Below are 27,225 nucleotides of genomic sequence, written 5' to 3'. Positions count from 1 at the left end.
GTCCGGATCCAGCTTATCAGTGGGATACAATACGTAAACTGTTCAGCCTGGTGGAGGTATGTGCTCTACCGAGTGCTGACCTAGCTACCTGCACCAAAGATGGATGGATGGTAGTAGTTTGTCTGACTGTGAACAGTATATCTCAAAAGGTTGTGGAAGGATTCCAATTAAACTTGGTACACAGGATCGGTGTGTGACAAGACCAAAAGTATTAGATTTTGGTGAATATCCAGAACTGGATCCGGGTACTATAATTTTTTAAAGTGATTCTTCATCGTTGAGCAACAACAACATGCATTTTAAGGCCATTTTCCCTGCTAGAGCGGGGGTTAGCCTTGCGGTTCCCATGACAATCTTCTCCATTTTGCCCTATTTTCTGCATCTCCTTGTTAACCCCCTTGCCCGCATTTCTTCTTCCACCATCTTTAGCCAAGTCTTTCTCGGTCTTCCCCATCCTCTACTTCCTTCTACATTCATTTCCATCACTCTTCTCAACCAGTCACTTTAATCCTTCCTCAACACATGAACAAACCATCTCAACCTGTTCCTCTTCACAGCATCAATCACAGGCAATATTCCCATCATCTTTCACAATTCATCATTTGTCTTCCTCTCTCTCAACGATACTCCGCACATCCACCGAACCATTCGCATTTCCACCCTTCGTTGCTGCTCTACATTCATTACCCATGTCTCGCTCCCATAAATCGTAACACTTCTCACATATGCAGCATACACCTTTCCCTTCAGCTTCAACGACACTCCCCTCCTCATCACCACGCCACTCAGTTCCCGAAACTTCTTCCATGCACATCTCACTCGAGCAACCGTTGCCGCGTCTGATCCACCTTCTCCATTCAGCATGTCTCCAAGGTAGCAAAATGTTTTCACACCTTCCAGCTTCATGCTGTCTCCAAGATCCAACTCAACATTTCCTCCATCTGCAGCTCCCTCTGTGCACACCTTACACTTGAATGTAGCTGCCACACTGGTTAATGACCCACCCTCTCACACCACTACATTTTTGATGAACCCACTCAGCGCACATTGTACATTGAATGGAGTTCACTCCGACACCCTTCCTGCACACAGCACACGGCCAATCTCCAGTTCTTTCCACCAGTAAGGGAAACATATGAAAATCTGTTAACTAAATTGTTACCAAAAAATTTCTTCACCAATATGTTTGTAAAGGTGTGTAATAACATGTGTTAAAATGTTGAAGGTCAACTCCCGTGGGAAACCCAGAAAAAAAGCTGTTGAATTCGGGTACCGAAAAATTATTTTCGAGAATTTGTTTTTTTTAAATCGGCCCTTAAGTAACTTATGAGGGGTCAAATAAGGGTTTTTCATGATTCTGAGTTGATTGTTAACATTTATATTTCACCACAGACACTCCTTTGTGGAAAAATAATTTCTAAATATATCTCATTTTCTACTTTGCAGGACATGGAGTCTAGCAATATGGATGAAGACGTTACTCCACCTGTGCTCAATTGCTTCATCTGTGCACGCTCGGATACACCAGCTGAAAGGCTCATACAGGCAACTCCAAAGGGATACTCAACTTTATTGAAACAAGCAGAAACTGTCGAAAATGTTAGTTGTGGAACGTATGAAGGAGGCTCAAAAGGAAGGAAAACTGAGGTACCACCAGAAGTGTAAAAATGATCTGTACAACAACTTTGTTGCAACCACCAAGAAGTCAGCTCAAGCATCAAAAGCAGAGAAAGAGTCATCAAAGTTGAAGAGAAGACGCACTACTTGAGTTCAGTTCATCAACTGGCTGCAGTTCTAGAAGATCACAGTCAGTTGACCTCCTGTATAAGGATGTATGCATTCTTTGCAACCAACCAGCCCAGCTCTACAAAAATAATCCAGCACAAGCTAGAAAGAAATACAGAGTGCCAGATAATTTGACTGCAGATACACTGAAGGCAAGCTTGCTGAAGACAGCATGGAGTCGCGGGGATGACTGGGGCACTGAAGTCACTGGACGCCTGGAAGGGATCAACGACTTGGTAGCAGAAGAAACACTACCATTTGCGATGCAAACTTATGTTTGCGAGAGGTGACAGTTTGTCCAAGACTGATGAGGAAGGAAAAAGGAAGAGAGGACAGAGGAGTATTGAGGAGCGAGAGGCAGTTTTTATTGAATTCTGCGAATGGTTAGACTCAGAATTAGAGCATGGGGTAATGAACATGGACCAAGTCCATGAAAAGCTGCAGGAGTTTGATCAGTCACCAGAGAAGAGCCTTTCTTATTCAAAGCATTGGCTAAAGATAAAACTTCTAGAGAAATACGAAGACACCTTGTATTTCACAACACAGGAAAGAAGGGCAGATGTACTCTGTCTCAAAGATGGCACCGACAATATTCTGCGAGCGCATCATGCTAATCTTGACCATGGAGATGAGAAGACTCAGATCATAAAGACGGCACTCAAGTTCATATCCAATGATATTGCCTTGATTGATTTAGGTCCAAAGTCATACCCCACCACACACAGTATGACTGACATCGATAGTCAGCTGACACTTGTTCCTGCAAGCCTTCAGATGTTCTTGAGACCGATTGTCAAGACAGACGAAAGAGTTGCCGTTTGGGGGCAGAATTTTATTAAGGCCTGTCGACCTCAGTCTGGAGTATTGCCAAACCAAATGGGGCTTGCCATACAACTTGATCATAGATTTGGGTCAAAATGGATGCTCAACAAGTTCCACCGGCTGGGATACACTGAGTCTTACACGGAGACACAAAACTACAAATACTGCTTCCTTAATAGTAGGAGTGGAGATGATGTTCCAGATACTTCTGGCACTCTTGACACCATTGTGGAGGAAACCGATTGGTTGCAATACACACACACACACACACACACACACACACACACACACACACACACACACACACACACACACACACACACACACACACACACACACACACACACACACACACACACACACACACACACACACACACACACACACACACACACACACACACAGTTATGTCTGGCGGTAGAGCAAAATCTCGAGCTAGGTAGATCTGTATAGGTAGGCATACGACTGTCGTGATAGGGACTCTACATGTCATAAGTTCTTCATGTTTAGGCGTTTGTCGGAATAAGATATATAATTGTGGATCTACCAGGAGATTCGTGTGATAGTTAGATCGGGATTAAAAGATAACGCCCCTGTGAGTCTCACCTGGTCATCAAACCATTGTCCATTATGGCACTGCAAACCACATAAACACTTAGTTAGGTCCCTAGCGCAACATTAAATAATTCCTCCCCTTTGACATGACTTTGGAAGAGAATAGACGGGAAATCGGGCTGGAACACCGCCACAATCGGCCGCCACCATTTACACCTCCGCAAGGCCTACCAATCTCGGATATCACGTGCTATGAAGAAGAGGCAGGATTAGAGAGAGCGGCAGTGACGCAGTGGGCGTGCCCCTGGGCGAGCCGAGGGAGGCTCGGATTGGCTGAGGTGTGCGCCAATGTGACGTCATCGGCCAGGGATAATATCGAGGGCAGGACGCCATTTTCGGGAGTGCAGGTGAGTCAGTCCCGGAGCGAGTTGGAAGGACGAGACATGCAGTCACACCTGCGTTTCCCCGTTCCTCTCTTTTCGTGCTTCGTGTGGGGATCGATCTTGGGTGAAGCCGCTGGCCTGCGTTGGGTGCCTTGGAGCTTGGTGCACCGAACTCGTGGGCGGCGAGGATCGGAGCTTGGAGCAAGGCCTCGTGGGTGCATCGGGGCCGTGGTGGACAGCAGCCGAAGCCAACGACGAGACAGATAAGCCGAGCTCCGCGTGTACACTTTACATACAGACTTGGCATTTAATATGGAATATTTTTTTTGTGGGGGTGAACTTACTTTTCAAGGTGTCTTAGAACCAAAAGTTCATTGGAATTATGTTGAAATTATTCTAGATTTTGTTATTGTGACCTTTAAAAGAAAAAAACCACATTTGACATTTCGAAACAAAAAAATTGATCCTTGAAAGTGATGTAAACTGATATCGAACTCAATTCATGGACAGTACTGTGTTAAACTTCTGTACGTTTTCCAGAAGCATCTCTTTATTTTGCACATTAGACAAAAATTTTTTTAACAAAAACAAAAGTTAAATTACGACTGGGATTACGGACAGTAAAATTACAGTTCAGTACTTCGTGTAACCCCCACGAGCATTCAGGAGAGCACGTACACATTGAGGCATGCTGTTCACGAGATTTGCCAAGGTTTGGACAGGAATCGCTTGCCATGCAGTGACAAAAGCCTGCTGCAATTCATGCACAGAGGTCGGCTGCTGGTCCAAGTGGTCGATTTGACGCGTTAATTCTGCCCACATGTTCTCTATCGGATTCATATCCGGGGACATGGCAGACCACTCCATATGCTCTCCACCACAGTCAGCAAGAAAGTGTTGGATCATGCGAGCACGATGAGGCCATGCATTGTCATCTTGGAAGACAAAGTTTCCTCGAAAGGCTGCACGAGCAAATGGAAGCAATGTTTCTTCCAGAATGGCCCTGTACTTGAACTGGTTCAGGTTTCCATTCAGAACAACCAGGTTAGTTTTGTCCCCTGCATGAAAACCAGCCCAAACGGTCACCCCACCACCTCCAGCTTGGACTCTTGGCACTATACAATCTTTGTTGTAGGCTTCATGCACTTGTCTGCGCACTCGGACGCGGCCATCTTGACGATAGACCAGAAATCTAGACTCGTCACTGAAGATCACGTGATACCAGTGTCCTGGCTGCCATTGACGGTGCTCTCTGGCCCACTGCAATCGGCGGTGTTGTCTGGTCAGGCATTGCTTTCTCAGGGGACGCCTGGCACGATAGCCTGCTTGAACCAGTCGTTGGTTGACTAGCCTTCTGGATACAGGCACATTTGTCAGTTGCTGCCACTCAGCCCTAAGCCAATTAGCTGACTTGGTACGGCCATTGCGGACTAACCGGTGCAGCTGGTGATCATCCCTCCTTGTGGTTCTGCGGGGACGTCCTGGCCTCGGCATTGGAGTAGGGACACCCCTCTGAGCATTTCGGTTCAGGATCTTTGACACCTGACCTTGAGTGATGTCATACTGCCGAGCAATAGCACGCTGTTTCATGCCGTAATTTCGTAAAGCCACCACTCCATGACAAACAGCATTGTCGAGTTGACGGACCATCTCCAGAGGAAGCGGCAATAACTTTTGGAGCCATGCAGCAGTTGTTTTCCACTAATACAGAACGCAACAACCCTTGTATACCCGACTGTGAAGCCAATCATCAAATGCACCTGTCCGTACATTTTGCCACGCCACCTGTGATATAATCCTGTTGTTGACTTCTTGCTGCGACAATCAGTGACATGGTTCTTTTAACAAATAAATCACCAAAGTGTAAAAGAAACTCACCAGATTGATATAATGAGTTAAGAAAGTAAACCCAAGTCAAGAAAAAAAAAAATTCCACATTAAATGCCAAGTCTGTAAAAGACGTGTTTCTTTGGTATTCATATCCCATGGTCTCGTTTTTGATACCTGGTGTGCGGGATCCCGATTTAGAATAGTTCATTACTGGCACGTGCTTTTTCCTGTCTTGCTTTTACTTAATAAATCCTTATATTATTTTCTGTATATATCTGAACGCCGTTTCCTGGGTGTTTGATTTTAATAGGTAAGGTTGCAGGGCTTTCGCTGTGTCCCGCCATCCTGCGCGCTTTGAGTTTGATTGGAATCCGCTATTGAGGTTTCGCCTTGGGAGTTTAAAGCCTCGTAATCGGCCTCTGCAACTTTGATGTTAATCGCAGTTGCGTGACATTTGGTGTCAGCAGTGTAGGATTCGAACCTGTCGGACAATTTTTTTGTCCGCGGCGAGACATCGACACGATCGGTCGTACATTGCGGCTGATGTTCGAACGCAAAATTTTTATAGTCGAGGCGGAGAAATTTGTGTAGTCGATTGGACATACGGAACGCGATATCGCGTCTTCGACAAATTTAAATTGCGTTTTTGGAATTAAAATAAATACGCGCGCGGGAAACAATCTTCCGGAAGGCGGATGTCGGAGATTGACGAAATGGAGGTACGCAGCGAGGCTTCCGTCAGCGTCGGGAGTGAGTCGGAAATAGGAGAACTAGATGTAGAGGTGAGCCTTGGAACCTCCCCCGTCCCGAGTACCAACTTGCCCCCCTCCCCTACCGGGGAGTCGGGAGCAGTGGAAGCGGCCCCGATAGATCTCCAGACCATTGTAAATTTATTAAATGCTCAGAGGGCCGATAGTGAGCGATTGGGAAAGCAGATGGGAGAAATGAAAAGTGGGTTGGAAAATAAAATGGAGGGAATGAGTAATGATATGGGAGAAATGAAAAGTGGGTTGGAAAATAAAATGGATGCTCAGATTGAGCAGATGGACCGAATGATTAACAAAATGAAGGAACAAATGAGTAAATTGAAGGAAGGACGAACGAATGGTGCCGTCGGGGCACATGAGAAGCCAAAGGTGGCAGGGTTTGAATCTGAACGGAGGGGAAGACAAATTGGGAATTGCACCAGGAATGGCAATTGTGGCAAGTGTACAGGTGAGCGGGGAATGTCCACAGGTAGATGGAGAGACTGCAAGTGTACAGGTAGATGGGGAATGTGTACAGGTGGATGGGGAATGTCCACAGTTGGATGGGGAATGTGTACAGGTAGATGGGGAATGCCAACAGGTGAGCGTGGAGTGCCAAAATTGTAATAGGGAGTGTTTCCCACATTCTGGCCTGGTTGTCGGGACTGGGTGGATGTCACAACACCCCAACCGGGGGATGAATTTGGAATTGTGCAGCACCAGGGCGATGGTGCGGAGCAAGAGGGGGTAGAGTTTTTGGGGGTCCGTGCAATGGAGCCGGACCGGGTATTTATTGGGGATAATGATGAAAACCTGGCGGGGCCAGAAATGATTTGTGATAATGATGATGAGGATGAGGATGATGTGATTCAGCGGCTGGGGACCTGGGATAGTCCCATGGAGGTAAAGGTTGACCAGGCCCAAAGGAGCCTGGATAAAGAGGCAAGTCGGTCTGAGGAGGTGGTTATGGTGACCGTGGGGACCTCACTGTGCACAACAATTGGGAACAGGAGGCTCCAAAATTGGACAACCAGTTGGGGGAGTGTGTTGACTCCGGGCTGGATTCTGACATTGGAGAATCGGGAGATCGAGCCTCTGACGATTTGGTCCCCGTAGGGAATTTGGACCAGCTGCAGGGAGGGGCAGAACTTGTGATAGGAGTTGTTACCTGCAGCTGCGGTTTGGGATGGGAAATCAAAATTTCTAAGAAAATTTAAAATTAAATTAAAATGGGAAATCGATTTGGAGCAGCCATGGTTGGGATTGGTCCCCGGGCTGTGGGATTTGGACATGGAGAGGTCGATGGTGATGGCTTCGGGCAAAAGTTGCCCCTTTCAAAATTTGGGTATGCCAGCCAGCTGGGGGGCTGTGCTGGCGAGATTTGGACGTGGGGTCCAGCCTTGGGTGTCGAGGTACGACCTGGGTCCCACGGGGGGTCTGGTGGAGTGTGGCGTCCCTTGTCCGGCGGGGCGCCGTCCGAGCTGGTGGCTCGGGCCGGCAGGGTCACCGGACCCTGGTGGGGGTTAAGACCTTCAGGGAGTCCGAGGTGGTTTCTCAGGCCTGGGATGGCAGATATTGAGGACCACGAGGGGGAGGTGTTGTGGGTCGTGCTTTGGTGGTGGCACTGCGGACGGCCAGCTTGGGCCTGATGTAGTGACCATGTCAGGGCATGCGATGGGCATGTCAGGGCATGCGACCTGACACCCTCTCCCTGAGACTTTGGGACAACCGGCATGTGATGACCTGCCATGCCGTGTTTGTCGATAGACGCGAGTCAATCTGAATGGACAGAGATGGAGATAGCCTGCCGGACAACCATTGGGGCATCTGTGGAACGTGATGGTGTGAGAGTGACCTTCCACAGATGCTCCGCTATGATTTATGGACTCTCGGTTTGGGAAGAGAGCCATGGGGTTGTTGAATTTGGAATGTGTAACGAGCCGAGCATATAGGCCATGCTCGGCTGGCATGTGTATGGCAAAGCATCTTTCTTTGGTGAGGTTAGTGAAATGTGAAAAATGTTTGGCATGGGCAATCTGGGGTTAGATGTAAATTAAAGGGTGAATTTTGTGAAGAGAAATGGTGGACACTGTTTAGTGACGCCATTGTTGATCCAGGTGTGTTAGACCAAAGTGTTGGAGGCTGTGATGAAATTAATAGGGTTGTAAGACACAGCTTTCAACTGGTTGCGGGGGCAACTGTGCTGATATTTGGGATGCGGGATCATGGGGATGCAGTTGTGTGGTCTGTGGGTCAACGTGGTGCTGTGCGTGTCCGAGGTGTGTGGACCATGTCTTCTGGGTGGGTCTCCTGGTAGAGCATGGCTGTTGACTGGACCTTGGTGTGGTCAAGTGTGGGTGAGCACTGGGGGGGGATGCAGTTCTGTAGTCGGACTGGGGGATGATGGGGAGGTGCAGGGGACGTGGCTGTAGGGATGTCACGCACTGCGACCGTGCCCCCAGGGCCGAGGTTGTGGTGCCGTAGTGTGTGTTTTGGCAGCAAGTGCTCACCACATTGGCCAGCTGGGGCTGGTGCAGCTGTGTTCCTCGCAGAGGGGCCCAAGGATGGATGGTGGGTCACACCCTTATGGGCACTCATGGGCCATGTTGGCGTTTTGACTGCTCACCTTGTCCCGATGACCCTTGCACGGTAGAGGTGCAGAGCTGTTGTGGCCACAGGTAATTGTGTAGTGATGATCACCGTTGGATGCAGATCCACATACCTGCCAGTATAGTGGGGACAAAAGAGAAATTTGGAGAGATTTGGTAGGCCCAATGTGAAATTTTGGGATTTTGTGGGTGGATGGCACTCTTGGACCCGACCAACCTGCAACTGCCTGCACTTGAGGTGAGTGTTTTGAGGAGTACTGTCCCAGGCTTCAGGACTTGCATGTTAAATTGGGGACATGTAATTTGGAGTTGGGAGGTGGGTGCGAGTGATGACATGGCCGGTGAGGGGATGGAATGGGGGCCACACAGTCTTGTGGGTGGCGTATGTTTTTATGTTGTTGTTATGTGTTTTGATGTGGTCGTGAGGTTGGAGAAATACGAGCGAGTGATGATTATTGAGTTTTGAAATGTATTTTGGAAATGTATAATGATTTGAACTGTGAATGGGATTTCACATGTAGCAGGCCATGGCAAACCGTTGCGACACATTTTACACTGTCAATGGAATTGCACTGAATTGTACCGAATTGTGCAGAATTGAATGGCAGCAGGGGAGGAAGTGTGTTTTGGGGTCTTGTGGGTGGGGAAGGTGTGCGTTTCCGCAGGTACAGAGCAAGCTCTGAGGAGCGATGCCTGCGGCCCCCCCCTGCGGCAATTACCCCTGGCAGCCGGTGGTAACTGGAAATTGGAGCTCGTCGGTGGAGGGTCTGGTTGGGCGCCACGGGGTGAGGAAGTCCCCCGGTGACCCGTGTTGCTGCGCACAAGCAGGAGGAAAGGGAGCCTGGTGTGTGTGGAGACCCTCACCGGCGAGGTAACGGCGGAAAGGGGCTGTTGGGCTGTCACGGGGCCAAGAGGTAAAGGGGGCGGGGGGGGGGGGCAATGAACTTGTAAGACGGTTGACTTGTTTTTGGGACTGCGGGCACCACAGCCTGAAGCGCCCCCACCATCTTTTTGTGCAGTACCTCCCCGCTGCCGAGTTGAGGAATGCACACACATGTATATGACATCAGTGCCTTGCTCCTGCAGGGGGGTGTATTGAGAAGAGCTTTGTTGATTTCTGAAATGCCTTGATGAGTTATGGAGTGAGAATGAGTGGTTAAGGGGTTTGTGTTGCATGAATGTGGGCGAAATCCACCGAGCCATGTCATTCACCTGCAACATCTGGACAGGGCCCATGGAAATTTAGGGGGTGCATTGGAATGGCCCCGCAGGTAAGGTTGTGTCTTGTGGCATCCACCGGGGGACGCGGTCTGTAGACCAGGGTATGTAAAAATGTTCATGGAGTTTTTGAATTTTTGAGTAAGTGGTTAAGTTTTGTGGTTAAGTTAGTTTTGTGTGTTGTTTGTTTCCTCCCTCCACAGGAACAATGAAGAAAATGTACATACTTGCATGATGGTTAAGGGGTTTAGCATGTTAAGGAAGTGTAGGTAGGTAGTCCGACTCACTTCCCACAGCCCTTCCTGATTTATTTCATAGGTTAATTAAGTGTGACTAAGTGTTAAGGCTGGAATGGTAGCGCCTGCAGTGAACCTTGCAGGAGCTACGGTTCCAGGGGAGGGCTGTGTTATGTCTGGGGGTAGAGCAAAATCTCGAGATAGGTAGATCTGTATAGGTAGGTATTCGACTGTCGTGATAGGGACTCTACATGTAATAAGTTCTTTATGTTTAGGCGTTTGTCGGAATAAGATGTATAATTGTCGATCTACCAGGAGATTCGTGTGATAGTTAGATAGGGATTAAAAGATAACGCCCCTGTGAGTCTCACCTGGTCATCAAACCCTTGTCCATTATGGCACTGCAAACCACATAAACACTTAGTTAGGTCCCTAGCGCAACATTAAATAATTCCTCCCCTTTGACATGACTTTGGAAGAGAATAGACGGGAAATCGGGCTGGAACACCGCCACAATCGGCCGCCACCATTTACACCTCCGCAAGGCCTACCAATCTCGGATAGCACGTGCTATGAAGAAGAGACAGGAGTAGAGAGGGCGGCAGTGACGCAGTGGGCGTGCCCCTGGGCGAGCCGGCGAGCCAGGGGAGGCTCGGATTGGCTGAGGAGTGCGCCAATGTGACGTCATCGGCCAGGGATATTATCGAGGACAGGACGCCATTTTCGGGAGTGCAGGCCAGTCAGTCCCAGAGCGAGTTGGAAGGACGAGACGTGCAGTCACACCTGCGTTCTCCCCGTTCGTCTTTTCGTGCTTTGTGTGGGGATCGATCTTGGGTGAAGCCGCTGGCCTGCGTTGGGTGCCTTGGAGCTTGGTGCACCGATCTCATGGGCGGCGATAGGATCGGAGCTTGGAGCAAGGCCTCGTGGGTGCATCGGGGCCATGGTGGACAGCAGCCGAAGCCAACGACGAGCCAGATAAGCCGAGCTCCACGTGTACACTTGACATAAAAGACGTGTTTCTTTGGTATTCATATCCCCTCGTCTCGTTTTTGATATCTGGTGTGCGGGATCCAGATTTAGAATAGTTCATTACTGGCGCGTGCTTTTTCCTGTCTTGCTTTTACTTAATAAATCATTATATTATTTTCTGTATATATCTGAACGCAGTTTCCTGGGTGTTTGATTTTAATAGGTAAGGTTGCAGGGCTTTCGCCGTGTCCCGCCATCCTGCGAGCTTTGAGATTGATTGGAATCCGCTATTGAGGTTTCGCCTCGGGAGTTTAAAGCCTCGTAATCAGCCTCCGCAACTTTGATGTTAATCGCAGTTGTGCGACAATATATATATATATATAACACAATAAATCAAAGGTTATGGACGGATTCGGACGAAACTTGGTGGATAGATTGGGTGGGTGACAAGGATGAATATATTCGATTTTGGTGAAGATCCGAATCCGGATGCGAGAAGTTTTTAATTTTTCACCATGGAATAATGGGGCCAAAATGACATATAGCATGATATCAAAAAAAGTTGCAGATGGATTATGATAAAACTTGGATGAGTTGGGTAGGTGACAAGAACAAGTAGATTAGATTATGGTTGAAGTCAGTAGACCCAGCCCGTCATTGGGATACAAAACGTAAACTGTTCAGCCTGGCAGATGTATGCGCTCTATAGACCACCATTCTAGTTTAGAAATGTGAGCATTACTATATCCAACCAAAGGGGAGTGGGGGTTTCAAGGCTGACCGGGTGCGGCAGTGCATGCTCAAGGCCGACCGGATGTGGTGGCGGGGGTCTCAAGGGCCAAGGTTGACCGGATGCGGGAGTGGGGGGAGGAAAGGGTGGGGCCACAAGGACAGCTGGATGCAGCGGGGGGTGGGGGAGGGGGCGTGGCAGAGGGGTGCCCACTGGCCTTGGCCCACGCGTCACAAGGCCAACCAGAGGTCAGTGTAGAGAATAAAAGTAATACTAGATCATCTGGGGATTCCAAGAGCGGATTTCAGTTTTTGAAAGCAAAAACAATCTCATCTAAAATGATGCAAAAGACAGCACTTAATTAATTGCAAGTTCACCTGACAAAGCTCAACATGGTTGCACTTCAGACTTGTTGTGAAACAACCATCGGCTCAACTTGAAAGCATAAAATGCTTTGGAAAGTTTATAAAGATAAAATGTAAAAACTTGACCAACTGACAAAAGGCAGGATTCATACAAGGAACAAACCTTAAAATATGAGATTGTAGCGGTTGCCGCTGAGCATACACAATCGCCTTACACCTGCCGAAGACGCAACCAGGGAGCGATCACTGTACCGGGCTCGCCCAGACCGCCCGGAGACGCTCAGTCTCGCCTTTCCCGGGCATGTCCAGACTCGCCTTTCCCGGGCTCGCCCAGTCTCGCCTTTCCCGGGCTCGCCCAGTCTCGCCTTTCCCGGGCTCGCCCAGTCTCGCCTTTCCCGGGCTCGCCCAGTCTCGCCTTTCCCGGGCTCGCCCAGTCTCGCCTTTCCCGGGCTCGCCCAGTCTCGCCTTTCCCGGGCTCGCCCAGTCTCGCCTTTCCCGGGCTCGCCCAGTCTCGCCTTTCCCGGGCTCGCCCAGTCTCGCCTTTCCCGGGCTCGCCCAGTCTCGCCTTTCCCGGGCTCGCCCAGTCTCGCCTTTCCCGGGCTCGCCCAGTCTCGCCTTTCCCGGGCTCGCCCAGTCTCGCCTTTCCCGGGCTCGCCCAGTCTCGCCTTTCCCGGGCTCGCCCAGTCTCGCCTTTCCCGGGCTCGCCCAGTCTCGCCTTTCCCGGGCTCGCCCAGTCTCGCCTTTCCCGGGCTCGCCCAGTCTCGCCTTTCCCGGGCTCGCCCAGTCTCGCCTTTCCCGGGCTCGCCCAGTCTCGCCTTCCCGGGCTCGCCCAGTCTCGCCTTCCCGGGCTCGCCCAGTCTCGCCTTCCCGGGCTCGCCCAGTCTCGCCTTCCCGGGCTCGCCCAGTCTCGCCTTCCCGGGCTCGCCCAGACTCGCCTTTCCCGGGCATGTCCAGACTTGCCTTTCCCGGGCTCGCCCAGGCCGCCCGGGCACGCCCACTCTCGCCGTGTTTGATTGCATATATATATTGCTGCCCGATAAACGGGCTTTTCAGAGTACCGGAGTTTGGTTTTGCTGAATAAAGAAACTCGGATGAATTCCCGTCTTTTGTCGCGTCAATCCTTTCAACTCGCGTAGGAGCACAGCTCCTTCATTGGTGACCCCCGACATGGACACGGCAGTTGCCCTTAAACTGCCTACCTTCTGGGAGGCTCACGTGGCGGTTTGGTTCGCCCAGGCGGACTCCGTTTGCCCAGCGAGGCATTACCGCCGACGACACCCGCTTCCACCATGTGGTAGCGGCACTCGGCTCCGCCACCGCGGGCCCGTGCCCTGGGCCTCCTCCAGCACCCGCCAGCCGCTGACAAGTATGGCGCGATCAAGACGCTCCTCCTCGACGCATTCGCCCTCTCACCGGCGGAACGCGCACGACGCCTGCTCGACCTGCCCGAGCTCGGCGACACGCGCCCGTCCAAGCGAATGGACTACATGCTCTCGCTGCTCGGTGAGCACTCCCCGGATTTTCTTTTCCGAGAGCTGTTCCTCCGCCAGCTGCCGAGCCAGGTACGCTTCGCCCTGGCAGGCACGCAGATCACGGATCCCCGCGCCCTCGCCAGGGAAGCCGACAAGGTCTCCTCGGCAGGCCAGCACATCGGGGCGGTTACCTGGAGCCCGCCGCCGTCCGAGGCGACGCCCATGGCGCCCAGTGCGGTTGGAGGCCGAACTGCCGGTGCAACTGGCGGCCGCCGCGCCGACCGCTTCCAACACGACGGCCGGGGCCTCCACCTGACCAAGCGTGGTGTTATTACCACGCCAGGTTCGGACAAGGCTCGGACATGCCGAGCCCCGTGCACTTTCGGCAAGTCGGGAAACGGCCGGGCCGGCGTTCATTACCAGCCATGAGCGCCGGCCACTCGGGCAACTTGCTTTTCATCAAGGACAAAGCGTCCGGGCGGCGTTTCCTTTGTGACACCGGCGCCCAACTGAGCGTCATACCCGCCTCCGAGCAGGACAGGCAGACCGCCGTTTGCGGCCCCTCCTTGGTCGCTGCCAACGGATCGGCCATCCGCACCTTCGGCCTGCGCAACGTCACCCTCTGCTTCGGCAACCAGCACTTTAATTGGACCTTTGTGACGGCGAGCGTGCCCATGGCTTTGCTAGGCGCCGACTTCCTCTGCGCACACGGGCTGCTGGTCGACGTCAAACGGCGTCGCCTTGTCAACGCCGAGACTTTCAGCTCTCTGGCATGCACGATGAGCAGCTCCGCGCCGACCGAACTAGCATGCGCCCTCCCGGCGGCAAACGAGTTCGCTCGCCTGCTCGCAGAGTTCCCGGCCCTCACGCGGCCGACGTTTTCGGCCATCGCAGTGAGACATGGTATCGAGCACCACATACCAATTACGGGCCCGCCGGTCTACGTCAGACCCCGCCGCCTCGACCCGGCCAAGCTCGCCGTGGCAAAAGCCGAGTTCGACGCGTTGGAGCACCTCCTCATCGTGCGGCGCTCCGATAGCGCGTGGGCCTCGCCACTGCACATCGTGCCGAAGCCGGGGGGCGGCTGGCGCCCATGTGGCGACTACCGCCGCTACCACCCCCGACAGGTATCCAGTCCCGCACATCCAGGACTGTTCCGCCCGTTTGGCAGGGCGGGTCATTTTCTCGAAAGTTGACCTAATACGGGGATACCACCAGGTACCTGTCAGGCCGGCCGACGTCCCAAAAACGGCCGTCATCACGCCGTTCGGCCTGTTCGAATTCCTGAGAATGCCGTTTGGCCTCAAGAACGCGGCCCAGGCGTTCCAACGCTTGATGGACGGCGTGCTGCGCGACCTGCCGTTCCTCTTCATCTACCTGGACGACATCCTCGTCGCCAGCACGTCCCGGGCCGAGCACCTCCTCCACCTCCGAACACTGTTCGGGCGCCTCAGTGAGCACGGCTTAATCGTCAACCCGGCCAAATGCCACTTCGGCATGACGGCCGTTGACTTTTTGGGCCACCACATCACCAGAAACGGGGCCGTGCCGCTGCCAACCAAGGTCGAGGCCATCACCGAGTTCCCGCGTCCCCGCTCCATGAAGGCCCTGCAGGAGTTCCTCGGCATGGTGAATTTCTACCACCGTTTCGTGCCTCGCGCTGCTCAGCTCATGCGGCCCCTTTACGAAGCCCTCCGGGGCAAGCCGGCCAAGCATGACGTCGTCTGGCCCGCAGCCATGGACGCGGCATTCACAGGTGCAAAGCTGGCCCTCGCCGACACAACGCTGCTGGCTCACCCGGTGCTCGACGCTCCCATCGCGCTCACTACGGACGCCTCCGACTATGCGGTGGGCGCTGTACACGAACAATGGGTGAACAGGGTTTGGCAGCCACTCGCTTTTTTTAGCCGGCAACTCCGGTCGAACGAGCTAAAATATAGCACATTTGACCGCGAGCTCCTCGGTCTATACCTGGCCGTTCGCCATTTCCGCCACCTCCTGGAGGGCCGCCCGTTCACGGCTTTCGTCGACCACAAGCCGTTGGTTCACGCGATGGCCAAAGTCACGGAGCCGTGGTCGGCCCGCCAGCAGCGCCACCTCTCCGCCGTGTCGGAATTTACCACGGACATCCGGCACGTCGCCGGCAAAGACAACGCCGTGGCCGACTGTCTTTCTCGGGCCAGCGCGAACGCGGTCCACCTCGGCGTGGACTTCGCGCTTATGGCGGCCGACCAGACCACCGACACCATGGTGCAAGCCCTCCGGACGGCGGACACGGGCCTCCGCCTGGCCGACGTCCCCTTCGCGGACACTGTCCTGTTCTGTGACGTCTCCCAAGGCCAGCCTCGCCCCGTCTTGCCCGTTACCTGGCAACCCCGTGTTTTCGCCTCCCTCCACGGCCTTTCCCACCCAGGCCGGAAAGCTTCCCAGAAGTTGGTGTCGGCGCGTTTCGTCTGGCACAGACTTCGACGTGACGTCCGCGATTGGGCCAACGTCCACCGCCACACCCAGGCCGCTGGCACCTTTCACCGTGCCCGAACGGCGTTTCGACCACGTCAACGTGGACCTGGTGGGCTCCCTTCCCCCATCACGAGGTTTCACACACCTGCTCACCATGGTGGACAGGACCACCAGGTGGCCGGAGGCCGTTCCCCTCGCTTCCACCACCACCGCCGACGTGGCGCAGGCTTTCATCGCCACCTGGGTCGCCCGTTTCGGCGCACATCTCTTCGGACCGCGGTCTGCAGTTCACCTCCGAGCTGTGGGGCGCGGTCGCCCGCAACCTGGGGGTCAAGCTCCACCATACCACGGCCCACCACCCTCAAGCCAATGGGTTGTGCGAGCGTTTTCACCGCTCCATGAAGGCCGCACTCATGGCCGGCCTTCAGGACGGCGGTTGGGCCGACCGGCTGCCGTGGGTCCTTTTGGGCCTCCGCACGGCCCCCAAGGAGGACCTCCAGGCATCCACCGCCAAGCTCGTCTACGGCCAGCCGCTACGCGTCCCGGGCAAGTTCGTGCCCGACGCTACCAGTCCCTGGTCCGCAGCTTGCCAGCGCTCGGACCTCCAGGAGGCCGTCCGACGGTTTGCCCCGGTGCCAACGTCCCGCCACGGTGGCCCCCAGTCCTACGTCCCCCCAGCGCTTCGCGCAGCGGAGTACGTTTTTGTGCGTCATGACGCACACCGGGGGCCACTCTGGCCGCCGTACGACGGACCCTTCCGGGTCCTGCGACGGGACGACAAGTCTTTCGTCATCGACGTCGGCGGCAGGTCGGACCTGATTTCGGTGGACGGCCTCAAGCCGGCGCACGTGGACGTCGACCAACCACCATGGTTGGCCCTTCCTCCGCGGCGAGGCCGCCCCCCATCCACGGTTCCCCCCGCTCGACCACCCACCACCACACCGGATCCCCCCCACCCCCCACCAGGGGTCGCTTCGGCTGGGTCATCAGGACCCCCCTTAAATTGACCCTGCCGGTGCAAGTCGATTCTGGGGGGGCGCGTGTAGCGGTTGCCGCTGAGCATACACAATCGCCTTACACCTGCCGAAGATGCAACCAGGGAGCGATCACTGCACCGGGCTCGCCCAGACCGCCCGGAGACGCTCAGTCTCGCCTTTCCCGGGCTCGCCCAGACCGCCCGGAGATGCTCAGTCTCGCCTTTCCCGGGCATGTCCAGACTTGCCTTTCCCGGGCTCGCCCAGGCCGCTCGGGCACGCCCACTCTCGCCGTGTTTGATTGCATATACAGTATATATATTGCTGCCCGATAAACGGGCTTTTCAGAGTACCCGAGTTTGGTTTTGCTGAATAAAGAAACTCGGATGAATTCCCGTCTTTTGTCGCGTCAATCCTTTCAACTCGCGTAGGAGCACAGCTCCTTCAAGATAACTATACGAGCAAGAGCACGAGGTGGTGAAGCGTCTCGGATGAAGATTTAATCAAGAGAATATGATGAAACTTTCAATCTCCAGCGAAGATCAAATGTGAAAAACCACCTTGCAGACAACTTCTTGAGAAGGACAGCAAACAACAAGCAAACGTTGAGTAATCAAGTTTAAACATTGAACTTTTAGTTTAACCAATCTTTGCTCGGCTGTGGTGACGTCACACATGGATGAGAAAATCTTCAAAAACGACAAACAACAAAATGTTGATACAAACCACACACCCACACACCCACACCATCCGATGCAAAGGGGACTCATCCAATGGGCATATATTAGTCAGGTTCACTATATCAATAAATTATATTTCGTTCAAAATCATGGTAGATTAGCAAACCTATACATTTTTGGAAAGGTTATAGCATAAGGAAACTAAAAATCAATGTTTACATTTGGAGAGATACCTGTATGGCGGCCATTTTGGATTTTCAAAATGGCCACTGTAAAATACATATTTTGTTCTATTTCTGCCTCTAATTACCCTAAAAAGTTTTTAAAATATGCTAAACCTATATTTTCAGGGACAAGGAATCCAATGAAACTATCAAATTAGTGCTGTGGGGAATGGTAAGACACGAATCAAAGGTTTTGAATTGCAAAATACTGTCTTTATATTCGCGATAAGTTGCATAATCAAATACATGTTATCATTTTGTACAGGCAGTTAATAACATCAAAATGTGTCACAATAATTCATATCACCAAACATACACAGGCAGTCAGCAAAATCATATATACACATGCAGTCAGTATAACTTCACATCTACACAGGCAGTCAATGACAAAATATACACAGGCAGTCAATGGCATCAAACATACACGATTACAGAATATGCCATTTAGAGTTCGTCATCACTGTCCTGTGTGTCGTATCCGACAATATAGTCCGCATCGTTTTCACAGTCCGTTCCACACAAGCAAAGGTCGGTCAAATTGATTGGCAAATCGAATTGGTCGAATGGTCGATCGTAGCGATTGGTCGAATGGTCGAATTGGTCGGAATTGGCAAATGTAAACATTGATTTTCAGATTTTCCATGTAATAACGTTTCCAAAAATGTATAGGTTTGCTAATCTACCATGATTTTGAACGAAAAAACAGTGAACATGACTATATCGCTCATGTGGCCAGTGTAAGTAAACCCTCCCCACCCCCCCTGACCACGAGTCTACACACAGAGACCCTTTTGGCAGCATGAGCCTTGCTCTTGTAGAATACAATAAATAATTTATACAATTTTCTTCATCTCGGAGTAAAAAGGCCTTTTAAAGATGGCACCGAACCCAATGCACAAGGTGCGTTATTTACGGGCTGGAACGGTCAAAGTCTGCAGAGGCTCGAACAGAAAAGGTTGGCGGGAATCGGGCAAATCAAGCAGTACGATACTCGAAATGTGGTGTGTTTGAGTACGTGTGTGTATATGAGTACGAGTGCGTATACGAGTACGAGTGCGTATACGAGTACGAGTGCGTATACGAGTACGAGTGCGTATACGAGTACGAGTGTGTATACGAGTATATGAATACATACGAGTACGAGTGCATATATGAGTACATGCGTTTGAGTACGTGCAGTAGTACACATTACCTCCAAATGAGGGTTTCAAAATGTGGATCGAAGCCCTCCGAGGTCTCGATGTATCCACCTTTTTGTGTACGTATATGTGTAGGAGTGTGTGCACATCAACAACAATGGAATTATATATTTATATATACACAAGTTGTAAAACAACAATGGCAATATATATATATATATATATATATATATATGTGTGTGTGTGTGTGTGTGTGTGTGTGTGTGTGTGTGTGTGTGTAACAACGAGGCGGTGGAGCGGGATGGGATGTAAAGGTGTGCCAACAAGAAAATAAAATTGAAGAGCGTGCTAGCCGCTAGTTGGGTTTGAAAGTGTGGATAGCGTCGCACACCATCGGAAATGCTAGAACAAACACCATGAAGACTCGTGTAATATTATATACAAGGATTTACATACATGGGGGTTAAGCCAGGGTCATTGCCCAAGCTCGGACTACCAAGTGTGTGCAAGTGCCATTGGAATTGTAACTACCGTACCACTTTCATTACGGCATCAGCGTGGAGGAGGAAAACAACAATGGATACCCAGGTAAGTATCCACAAGGTAACCACGTTGTTCTCATCCCCAATAGCCCGGCCAGTCACTCGAGATCGCACCTTGATAGACCGTGAGACCCGGTAATCAGTCTTCAACCGGTTGATCTCGATATTAATGGAACACCTGACATTATTTACATTCACTTTACTAATTTAATAAAGAATTCATTAATTAATCAATGTCGTGTAACCTGTCGTCGCCGTGAGCGGACAAGGGCGAGACAAGGTAACCGCACCTAAAACATCCCACCACGCACCAACAGGTGTACTGATCGGGGCACACAACCACAACCAGCCGCACCAAATAGACAAGTTCACGAAACGATTCGCCCGCCTTTTTTTTTTTTTTTTTACCAAAACGATCGTCCACACCGACCGGTACCTGTAATACCTGATTATACTTGCTTGTCACTTGCGTTTCTCGTCCATTCGCGGCTCACCTTGTTGTAAAGGTCCGGGGAGCTCATGTCGGACCCGCCAAGCACGGTCTTCGCCGGTCTCGCCCCGCACACACCACCAAAAGCGTGTTCACCCTCCCGGGAGAGGAGGCGGGGCTTCAGAAAAAACAGAGTAAGCACCGGATGTTTGAACAGGTACACTTATGCGAAGTGAGTGTGATCCCGCCCAGTCGTCGATGGAAGACCAATCAAAGAGAGACAGATGAAAACGCAAGGTCATCCATCTTTTAATATAATTTGCATATTTAAATGTTATTATATCAAAGTTATTAATTAACCTTTAGGGGAGCTCCATACCTGTTGTAAGGTTTGATTCTACAAATAGTGCCCTGAAGGTTTTAATGTTACCCTCGAGTTTCTTAGACCCCCTGCCCCCCACCAGGTGTACAAAACCCCCATTTAGGGTTTTTCCCCCCCTTCTTCCATGTTTTTCCTGACATTGTCCGAGCAGCATCTCGGAGCTGGCCGGGACTTTGAGAATTACAATTTTCATTGGTTATGGGAATAAAAGGTAAATGGTGGTAACATTGTTTTGACCTTGATCTAATTATAAGGTCATTACCTAATTATAGAAACCTTTACATTGTTTTGGCCTTGATCTAATTTATAAGGTCATTACCTAATTATATAAACCTTTACATTGTTTTGACCGTGATCTAATTTTAATTTATAAGGTCATTACCTAATTATATAAACCTTTACATTTTTGACCTTGACCTAATTTATAAGGTCATTACCTAATTATAGAAACCTTTACATTTTTTGACGTTGATCTAATTTATAAGGTCATTACCTAATTATAGAAACCTTTACATTTTTTGACCTTGACCTAATTTATAAGGTCATTACCTAATTATAGAAACCTTTACATTTTTTGACGTTGATCTAATTTATAAGGTCATTACCTAATTATAGAAACCTTTACATTGTTTTGGCCTTGATCTAATTTATAAGGTCATTACCTAATTATAGAAACCTTTACATTGTTTTGGCCTTGATCTAATTTATAAGGTCATTACCTAATTATAGAAACCTTTACATTGTTTTGGCCTTGATCTAATTTATAAGGTCATTACCTAATTATAGAAACCTTTACATTGTTTTGGCCTTGATCTAATTTATAAGGTCATTACCTAATTATATAAACCTTTACATTGTTTTGACCGTGATCTAATTTATAAGGTCATTACCTAATTATATAAACCTTTACATTTTTGACCTTGACCTAATTTATAAGGTCATTACCTCATTATAGAAACCTTTACATTTTTTTACGTTGATCTAATTTATAAGGTCATTACCTAATTATAGAAACCTTTACATTTTTTGACCTTGATCTAATTTATAAGGTCATTACCTAATGAAAGAAACCTTTACATTGTTTTGGCCTTGATCTAATTTATAAGGTCATTACCTAATTATAGAAACCTTTACATTGTTTTGGCCTTGATCTAATTTATAAGGTCATTACCTAATTATAGAAACCTTTACATTGTTTTGGCCTTGATCTAATTTATAAGGTCATTACCTAATTATAGAAACCTTTACATTGTTTTGGCCTTGATCGAATTATAAGGTCATTACCTAATTATAGAAACCTTTACATTGTTTTGGCCTTGATCTAATTATAAGGTCATTACCTAATTATAGAAACCTTTACATTGTTTTGGCCTTGATCTAATTATAAGGTCATTACCTAATTATAGAAACCTTTACATTGTTTTGGCTTTGATCTAATTATAAGGTCATTACCTAATTATAGAAACCTTTACATTGTTTTGGCCTTGATCTAATTTATAAGGTCATTACCTAATCATAGAAACCTTTACATTGTTTTGACCTTGATCTAATTATAAGGTCATTACCTAATTATAGAAACCTTTACATTGTTTTGGCCTTGATCTAATTTATAAGGTCATTACCTAATTATAGAAACCTTTACATTGTTTTGACCGTGATCTAATTTATAAGGTCATTACCTAATTATATAAACCTTTACATTTTTGACCTTGACCTAATTTATAAGGTCATTACCTAATTATAGAAACCTTTACATTGTTTTGACCGTGATCTAATTTATAAGGTCATTACCTAATTATATAAACCTTTACATTTTTGACGTTGATCTCATTTATAAGGTCATTACCTAATTATAGAAACCTTTACATTTTTTGACCTTGATCTAATTTATAAGGTCATTACCTAATTATAGAAACCTTTACATTTTTTAGACCTTGACCTAATTTATAAGGTCATTACCTAATTATAGAAACCTTTACTTTTTTGACCTTGACCTAATTTATAAGGTCATTACCTAATTTTTTTTGTTTGTTTGTTTTGTTTTGTTTGTATACAAGATCGAGGCTCGTGAAAGAGCGAACATTAATCACACAGAAAGACAAACCGACACATACAATTACCTAATTATAGAAACCTTTACATTTTTTGACCTTGATCTAATTTATAAGGTCATTACCTAATTATAGAAACCTTTACATTTTTTAGACCTTGACCTAATTTATAAGGTCATTACCTAATTATAGAAACCTTTACTTTTTTGACCTTGACCTAATTTATAAGGTCATTACCTAATTTTTTTTTTTTTTTTTTTTGTATACAAGATCGAGGCTCGTGAAAGAGCGAACATTAATCACACAGAAAGACAAACCGACACAAAACATATAACATCGGGAGCGGTAGACAAGATGGGGAGAGAGGGGGAAGGACACAAACAACATTTGAGAGCAGGGACCGAGAGACATGGAGACATCGAGAGATCTGAGAGGGCGAGGGCTTTGGGGGGGGGGGGCATGGGAAGGGGGCGGTGGGAGAGGTATAAAACATATGGACACTGCCAGGACTTCCAGGAAAGAAGTTGGAATTTCAAACAAGGTGGATCTGGGGTGAATTAGCGGGGGTAGAAAAGATCAAGGTTTTGGATGGGGGAAGATAAGAGATGGTGGTGAACAGCTGTTTTAAAGACCTGGAGGGAGGAGTGGGATTGAAGGGAGTGAGGGAGTTTGTTCCAGAGGCGGGAGAAAAGAGGAATGAAAGAGTGAAGGTGAGCAGAGAGCCGAGATTTCGGCAGTTTAACCATCAGAGGGTTGCTGGCAGATCTTGTGCGACCTGTAGGAATATTTGGGGGACAGAGCACAGAGAGAGCTGGGGGTGCAAGGCCGGAGAGGAGTCGGTAGAAGACAGAAAGACCACCTACCTGCCTGTGGTGAGTGAGAATTATATAAACCTTTACATTTTTTAAAATCAAAACCCGACTTATTTTTGTCCGATTAGAACGACATTTGCCTTCGTAAGATAGCCTAGTTAGAGGAAGGCACATTTACTCTTAATTTACATCATGGCCTTCCGGGTTAAAGGTCAAGGACAAATGGCGGTCTGAAAAAAAAACGCGGTTTTTGTCATCGCTCAATTTTGCCAAAGCGGATTCTCAAACAACGCTTGGCCTTCCAGTATTTTTTTTACATCATAATAGTGTACCTGCACGGCTGCACTGAAGTTGTGCACCTGAAATCTGATGTGTCCTTGACCTACTTTTTTTTGGATTGCGACCTATTTAACAAAAAACACCTTTTTGATCATAACTTGAATAATTCTCCTCCGATTTTCATGATGTTGAGTTTTATGGATGGATTGGACATGGGGACACATTTTCATAATTTACAATCTATCCCGAAATGTTGAAGGTCAAGGTCATATGGCATTCCGAACAAAATAAGCGTCTCATTGGATCGCGGGCACCCTCTCGCGATAGAGTAAGCCCAGTTTTTTTTTTTTTTTTTGGTTACCATAACTCGATTTGCTATCACAAAACCATCGCCAAGAAGCTAACTTACCCTGGGTGGTCACAGATATAAGTAGTTAATTTAGTTGTGGTTTTCTTGATAATGCGGATTATTTTATTATTTGAATGTTTTCGTCTCGATCTGCAGCTTCCATTCCATTGCCTGATGTGGACAAAAATTCGACAATTCCTTATTTACGAGGACAAGTAATATTATTCGAATCCATTACAAATCCTGTGAAAATGACTGATGGTAAAAATGCGTAGGATCTGGGAAGCCATCAAATCGGAACTATCTGTTTATTACGTACGCATCGTGAAAGGATGGCACTGCTTTGATTTGTGAAAAGGAAAAAGGATGGATGATGGGTAAGTGCTAGGCAGGATTGGGGGAAGGATGATGGGAGAGAGCTAAGCGGGATTGGGGGGGAGGGGGGGCGAGGATGATGGTAAAGAGCTTGGGAGGAGGATGATGGGAGAAAGCTAGGGGATTGGGGGGGGGGGGATGATGGTAAAGAGCTTGGGGGGATCAGGGGGGGGGGAGAGGATGATGGGGGGTGAGCTAAGGGGGATTGGGAGAAGGATGATGGGAGAGAGCTAGGGGGGATTGGGAGAAGGATGGTGGGAGAGAGCTAGGGGGGATTGGGAGGATGATGGGATAGAGCTAGGGGGGATTGGGAGGGAGGATGATGGGAGAGAGCTAGGGGGGATTAGGATGGGAGAGAGCTAGGGGGGATTGGGAGGGAGGATGATGGGAGAGAGCTAGGGAGGATTGGGGAGAGGATGATGGCAGAGAGCTAGGGAGGATTGGGGGGAGGATGATGAGAGAGAGCTAGGGAGGATTGGGGGGGAGGATGATGGGAGAGAGCTAGGGAAGATTGGGGGGAGGATGATGGGAGAGAGCTAGGGGGGATTGGGAGGGAGCTCGGGAGGATTGGGGAGAGGATGATGGCAGAGAGCTAGGGAGGATTGGGGAGAGGATGATGGGAGAGAGCTAGGGAGGATTGGGGGGAGGATGATGGGAGAGAGCTCGGGAGGATTGGGGGGAGGATGATGGGAGAGAGCAAGCTAGGGAGGATTGGGGGGGAAGTTGAAGGGAGAGAGCTCGGAGGGATTTCAAGTTAATCGTTTTCAAAAATCAATCATCAAGCAACCTGTCCACCAGGTTTCATCTTAATCCGTCAATAACATTTGGAAATATTTTGCTACATTTCGTTTTGGCCCTATCCCTCAATCGTGAAGAATCATTAAAAAAAATTCTCGAATCCGTATTCAGATCTTCACCAAAGTCTAACCATTTCATCGTCGTCACATACCCAACCTCTCCACCAAATTTCATCTGAATCCATCCACAACCTTTTGAGATACCCTGCTCACAGAATATCTCAAAAACCATCGACTGGCATCCACCAACAAGACCACACGCTCCCCATTCAGCGCATACAAATCAGAAGGCCACATTAGAAGGCTGTCCGCCATCACCATTCCGGGTAGCCGAGCTCGGAAAATCTGGATGCGCCGGGATGAGTTTTCATGTGAAAACTCTGTGGAAAGGCTTTGCTCTAATCCATTATTAACTCGGTGTCTCCATGCCTTTTTCAGTATTACATGTATTTACATTCTCTGTTAAAGGTCCAGTTTAGTACACAGTAGTGGGAATAAAGGAAAATGGTGATGGAAAGTTCATGAATAAATAATTAAATGATGGGTTTCATCGAATCCAATAACCCAGCGATTCCCTATGAAATGATCAATATAAAATCATATCTGGAATTATGTGACGTCACCCTCAATTTTAGGCAGCAATTATAAGATAATAAATTGATATTTACCCCTTTTTATAACTGATACAAAATAAATGGGTCCCCCACCATGATTGTGTTATGTCAAAAAGGCCTAAAACTAGTCGGACTTTTCACTCCCTAGGTAAATTAAACTCGTTTTTCAGCTCACCTGGACTTTAGCTTGTGAGCTTGTGCGCTCGAGCAGTGTCCGTAGGTACGTCAATGAGTGAGTGAGTGAGTCCATAAACACTTATTGTCGCTTAAACCAAACACACTTTCGATGAAACTTGACTACAACCTTCATCGCCCGTGATGTACCGAAGTTTGCTCATGGTATTAAAAAAGAAACCCAGGGTCTAAAGGGGTCTGCGGGGGCTTTGAGTGACCGTTTCTGATCCAGGTCCATTTAAGTGACGTGAGAGTGCATGAGATTGTTGATTGTAACTCACTTATGAAAGGAAATGCCACCGTTTCTCCTCCTTTAGTTGGTGCAACCGTAGCAAGCGCATTATTCCGGCATCTTTCAAGTTCTTCACATTGGTTCCTGATGGAATTTTGCCCGGAACGATGATGGCGGACAAGCTTTATAATCTAGCCATGATTTAATCCAACTACGCCCTCTAGCGGTTGAAATGTAACTGTACGGGAGAAACGCACCAACACCAACAGAACGGTGGAGTGACAAAATAAGAGACCTGGAGGAGGAAAGGACCTGGGGAAGAAGGAGAGCAAGGGGAGGGGGAGGAAGACACAGAGGGGGAACAAACTCTATACAGGTGTAAACTCTGTCACAGTAATGGAAAGGAAAACTGGGGAAGAAGCAGAAATGGAACAACCAAAAAGAAAACCCCCTAAAAACATTTGATGATTGGGGTGAGTGAGCAGAAGGAAACCCGATAACCTAGAAACACCGAAAGGTGTCGGCTTGAAGAGGGTTAATGAGGGTAGAAAATATAATGGGGATGGATGGGGGATGACCTGAGATGGGCGGTGAACAGCTGACTCGAAGCCCTGGAGGGATGACTGAGATTGAAGAGACTGGTGAAGCTGGTTCCACAGATGGGGAAAAAGAGGCACCAATGAGTGGAGCTTATCAGTGAGTCTGGATTTGGAGAATTTCACCAGATGAGTGTTACTGGCAAACGGTGTGTGCCCTGAAGAAACTGGTGGGAGGGCAGAGTACAAAAGGGCAGAGGGTGCAAGGAGGCGGTAGAAGACAGAGACCACCAACCTGTATGCGAAGTGACCGTGAATCAGCTTTATCATGGGAGATTCCAATGATCTTGAAGGCCTTGGTATCCACGGCATCAAGCTGAGCAAGGTGCGAGGCTGCGACGCCAGCCCAAAGAGGAGAGCAGTACTCAATCAGACTGTGGGTGAAGGCCTTGTAA

General features: G+C 49.0%; 1 protein-coding gene across 1 annotated transcript in view; it reads right to left on the bottom strand.

Annotated features, from left to right (window-relative positions):
• The window catches only part of LOC137418487 (unconventional myosin-Va), a 129,321-nt gene extending 108,966 nt beyond the window's left edge, over positions 1 to 20,355 (bottom strand). Inside the window, exon 1 of the mRNA XM_068104559.2 lies at positions 20,234 to 20,355. Within this exon, the coding sequence (XP_067960660.2) occupies positions 20,234 to 20,260 (27 nt within the window). The 5' untranslated portion in view covers positions 20,261 to 20,355. The remainder of the gene's footprint in view (positions 1 to 20,233) is intronic.
• Between the last annotated feature and the right edge of the window lie 6,870 nt (positions 20,356 to 27,225).

Source organism: Myxine glutinosa, chromosome 2 (genome assembly GCF_964187855.1).
Source record: "Myxine glutinosa chromosome 2, kmMyxGlut1.1, whole genome shotgun sequence".
NCBI lineage: Eukaryota > Metazoa > Chordata > Myxini > Myxiniformes > Myxinidae > Myxine > Myxine glutinosa.
The sequence above is the reverse complement of the archived record's forward strand: the minus strand, read 5'-3'. Positions and strand labels throughout refer to the sequence as shown.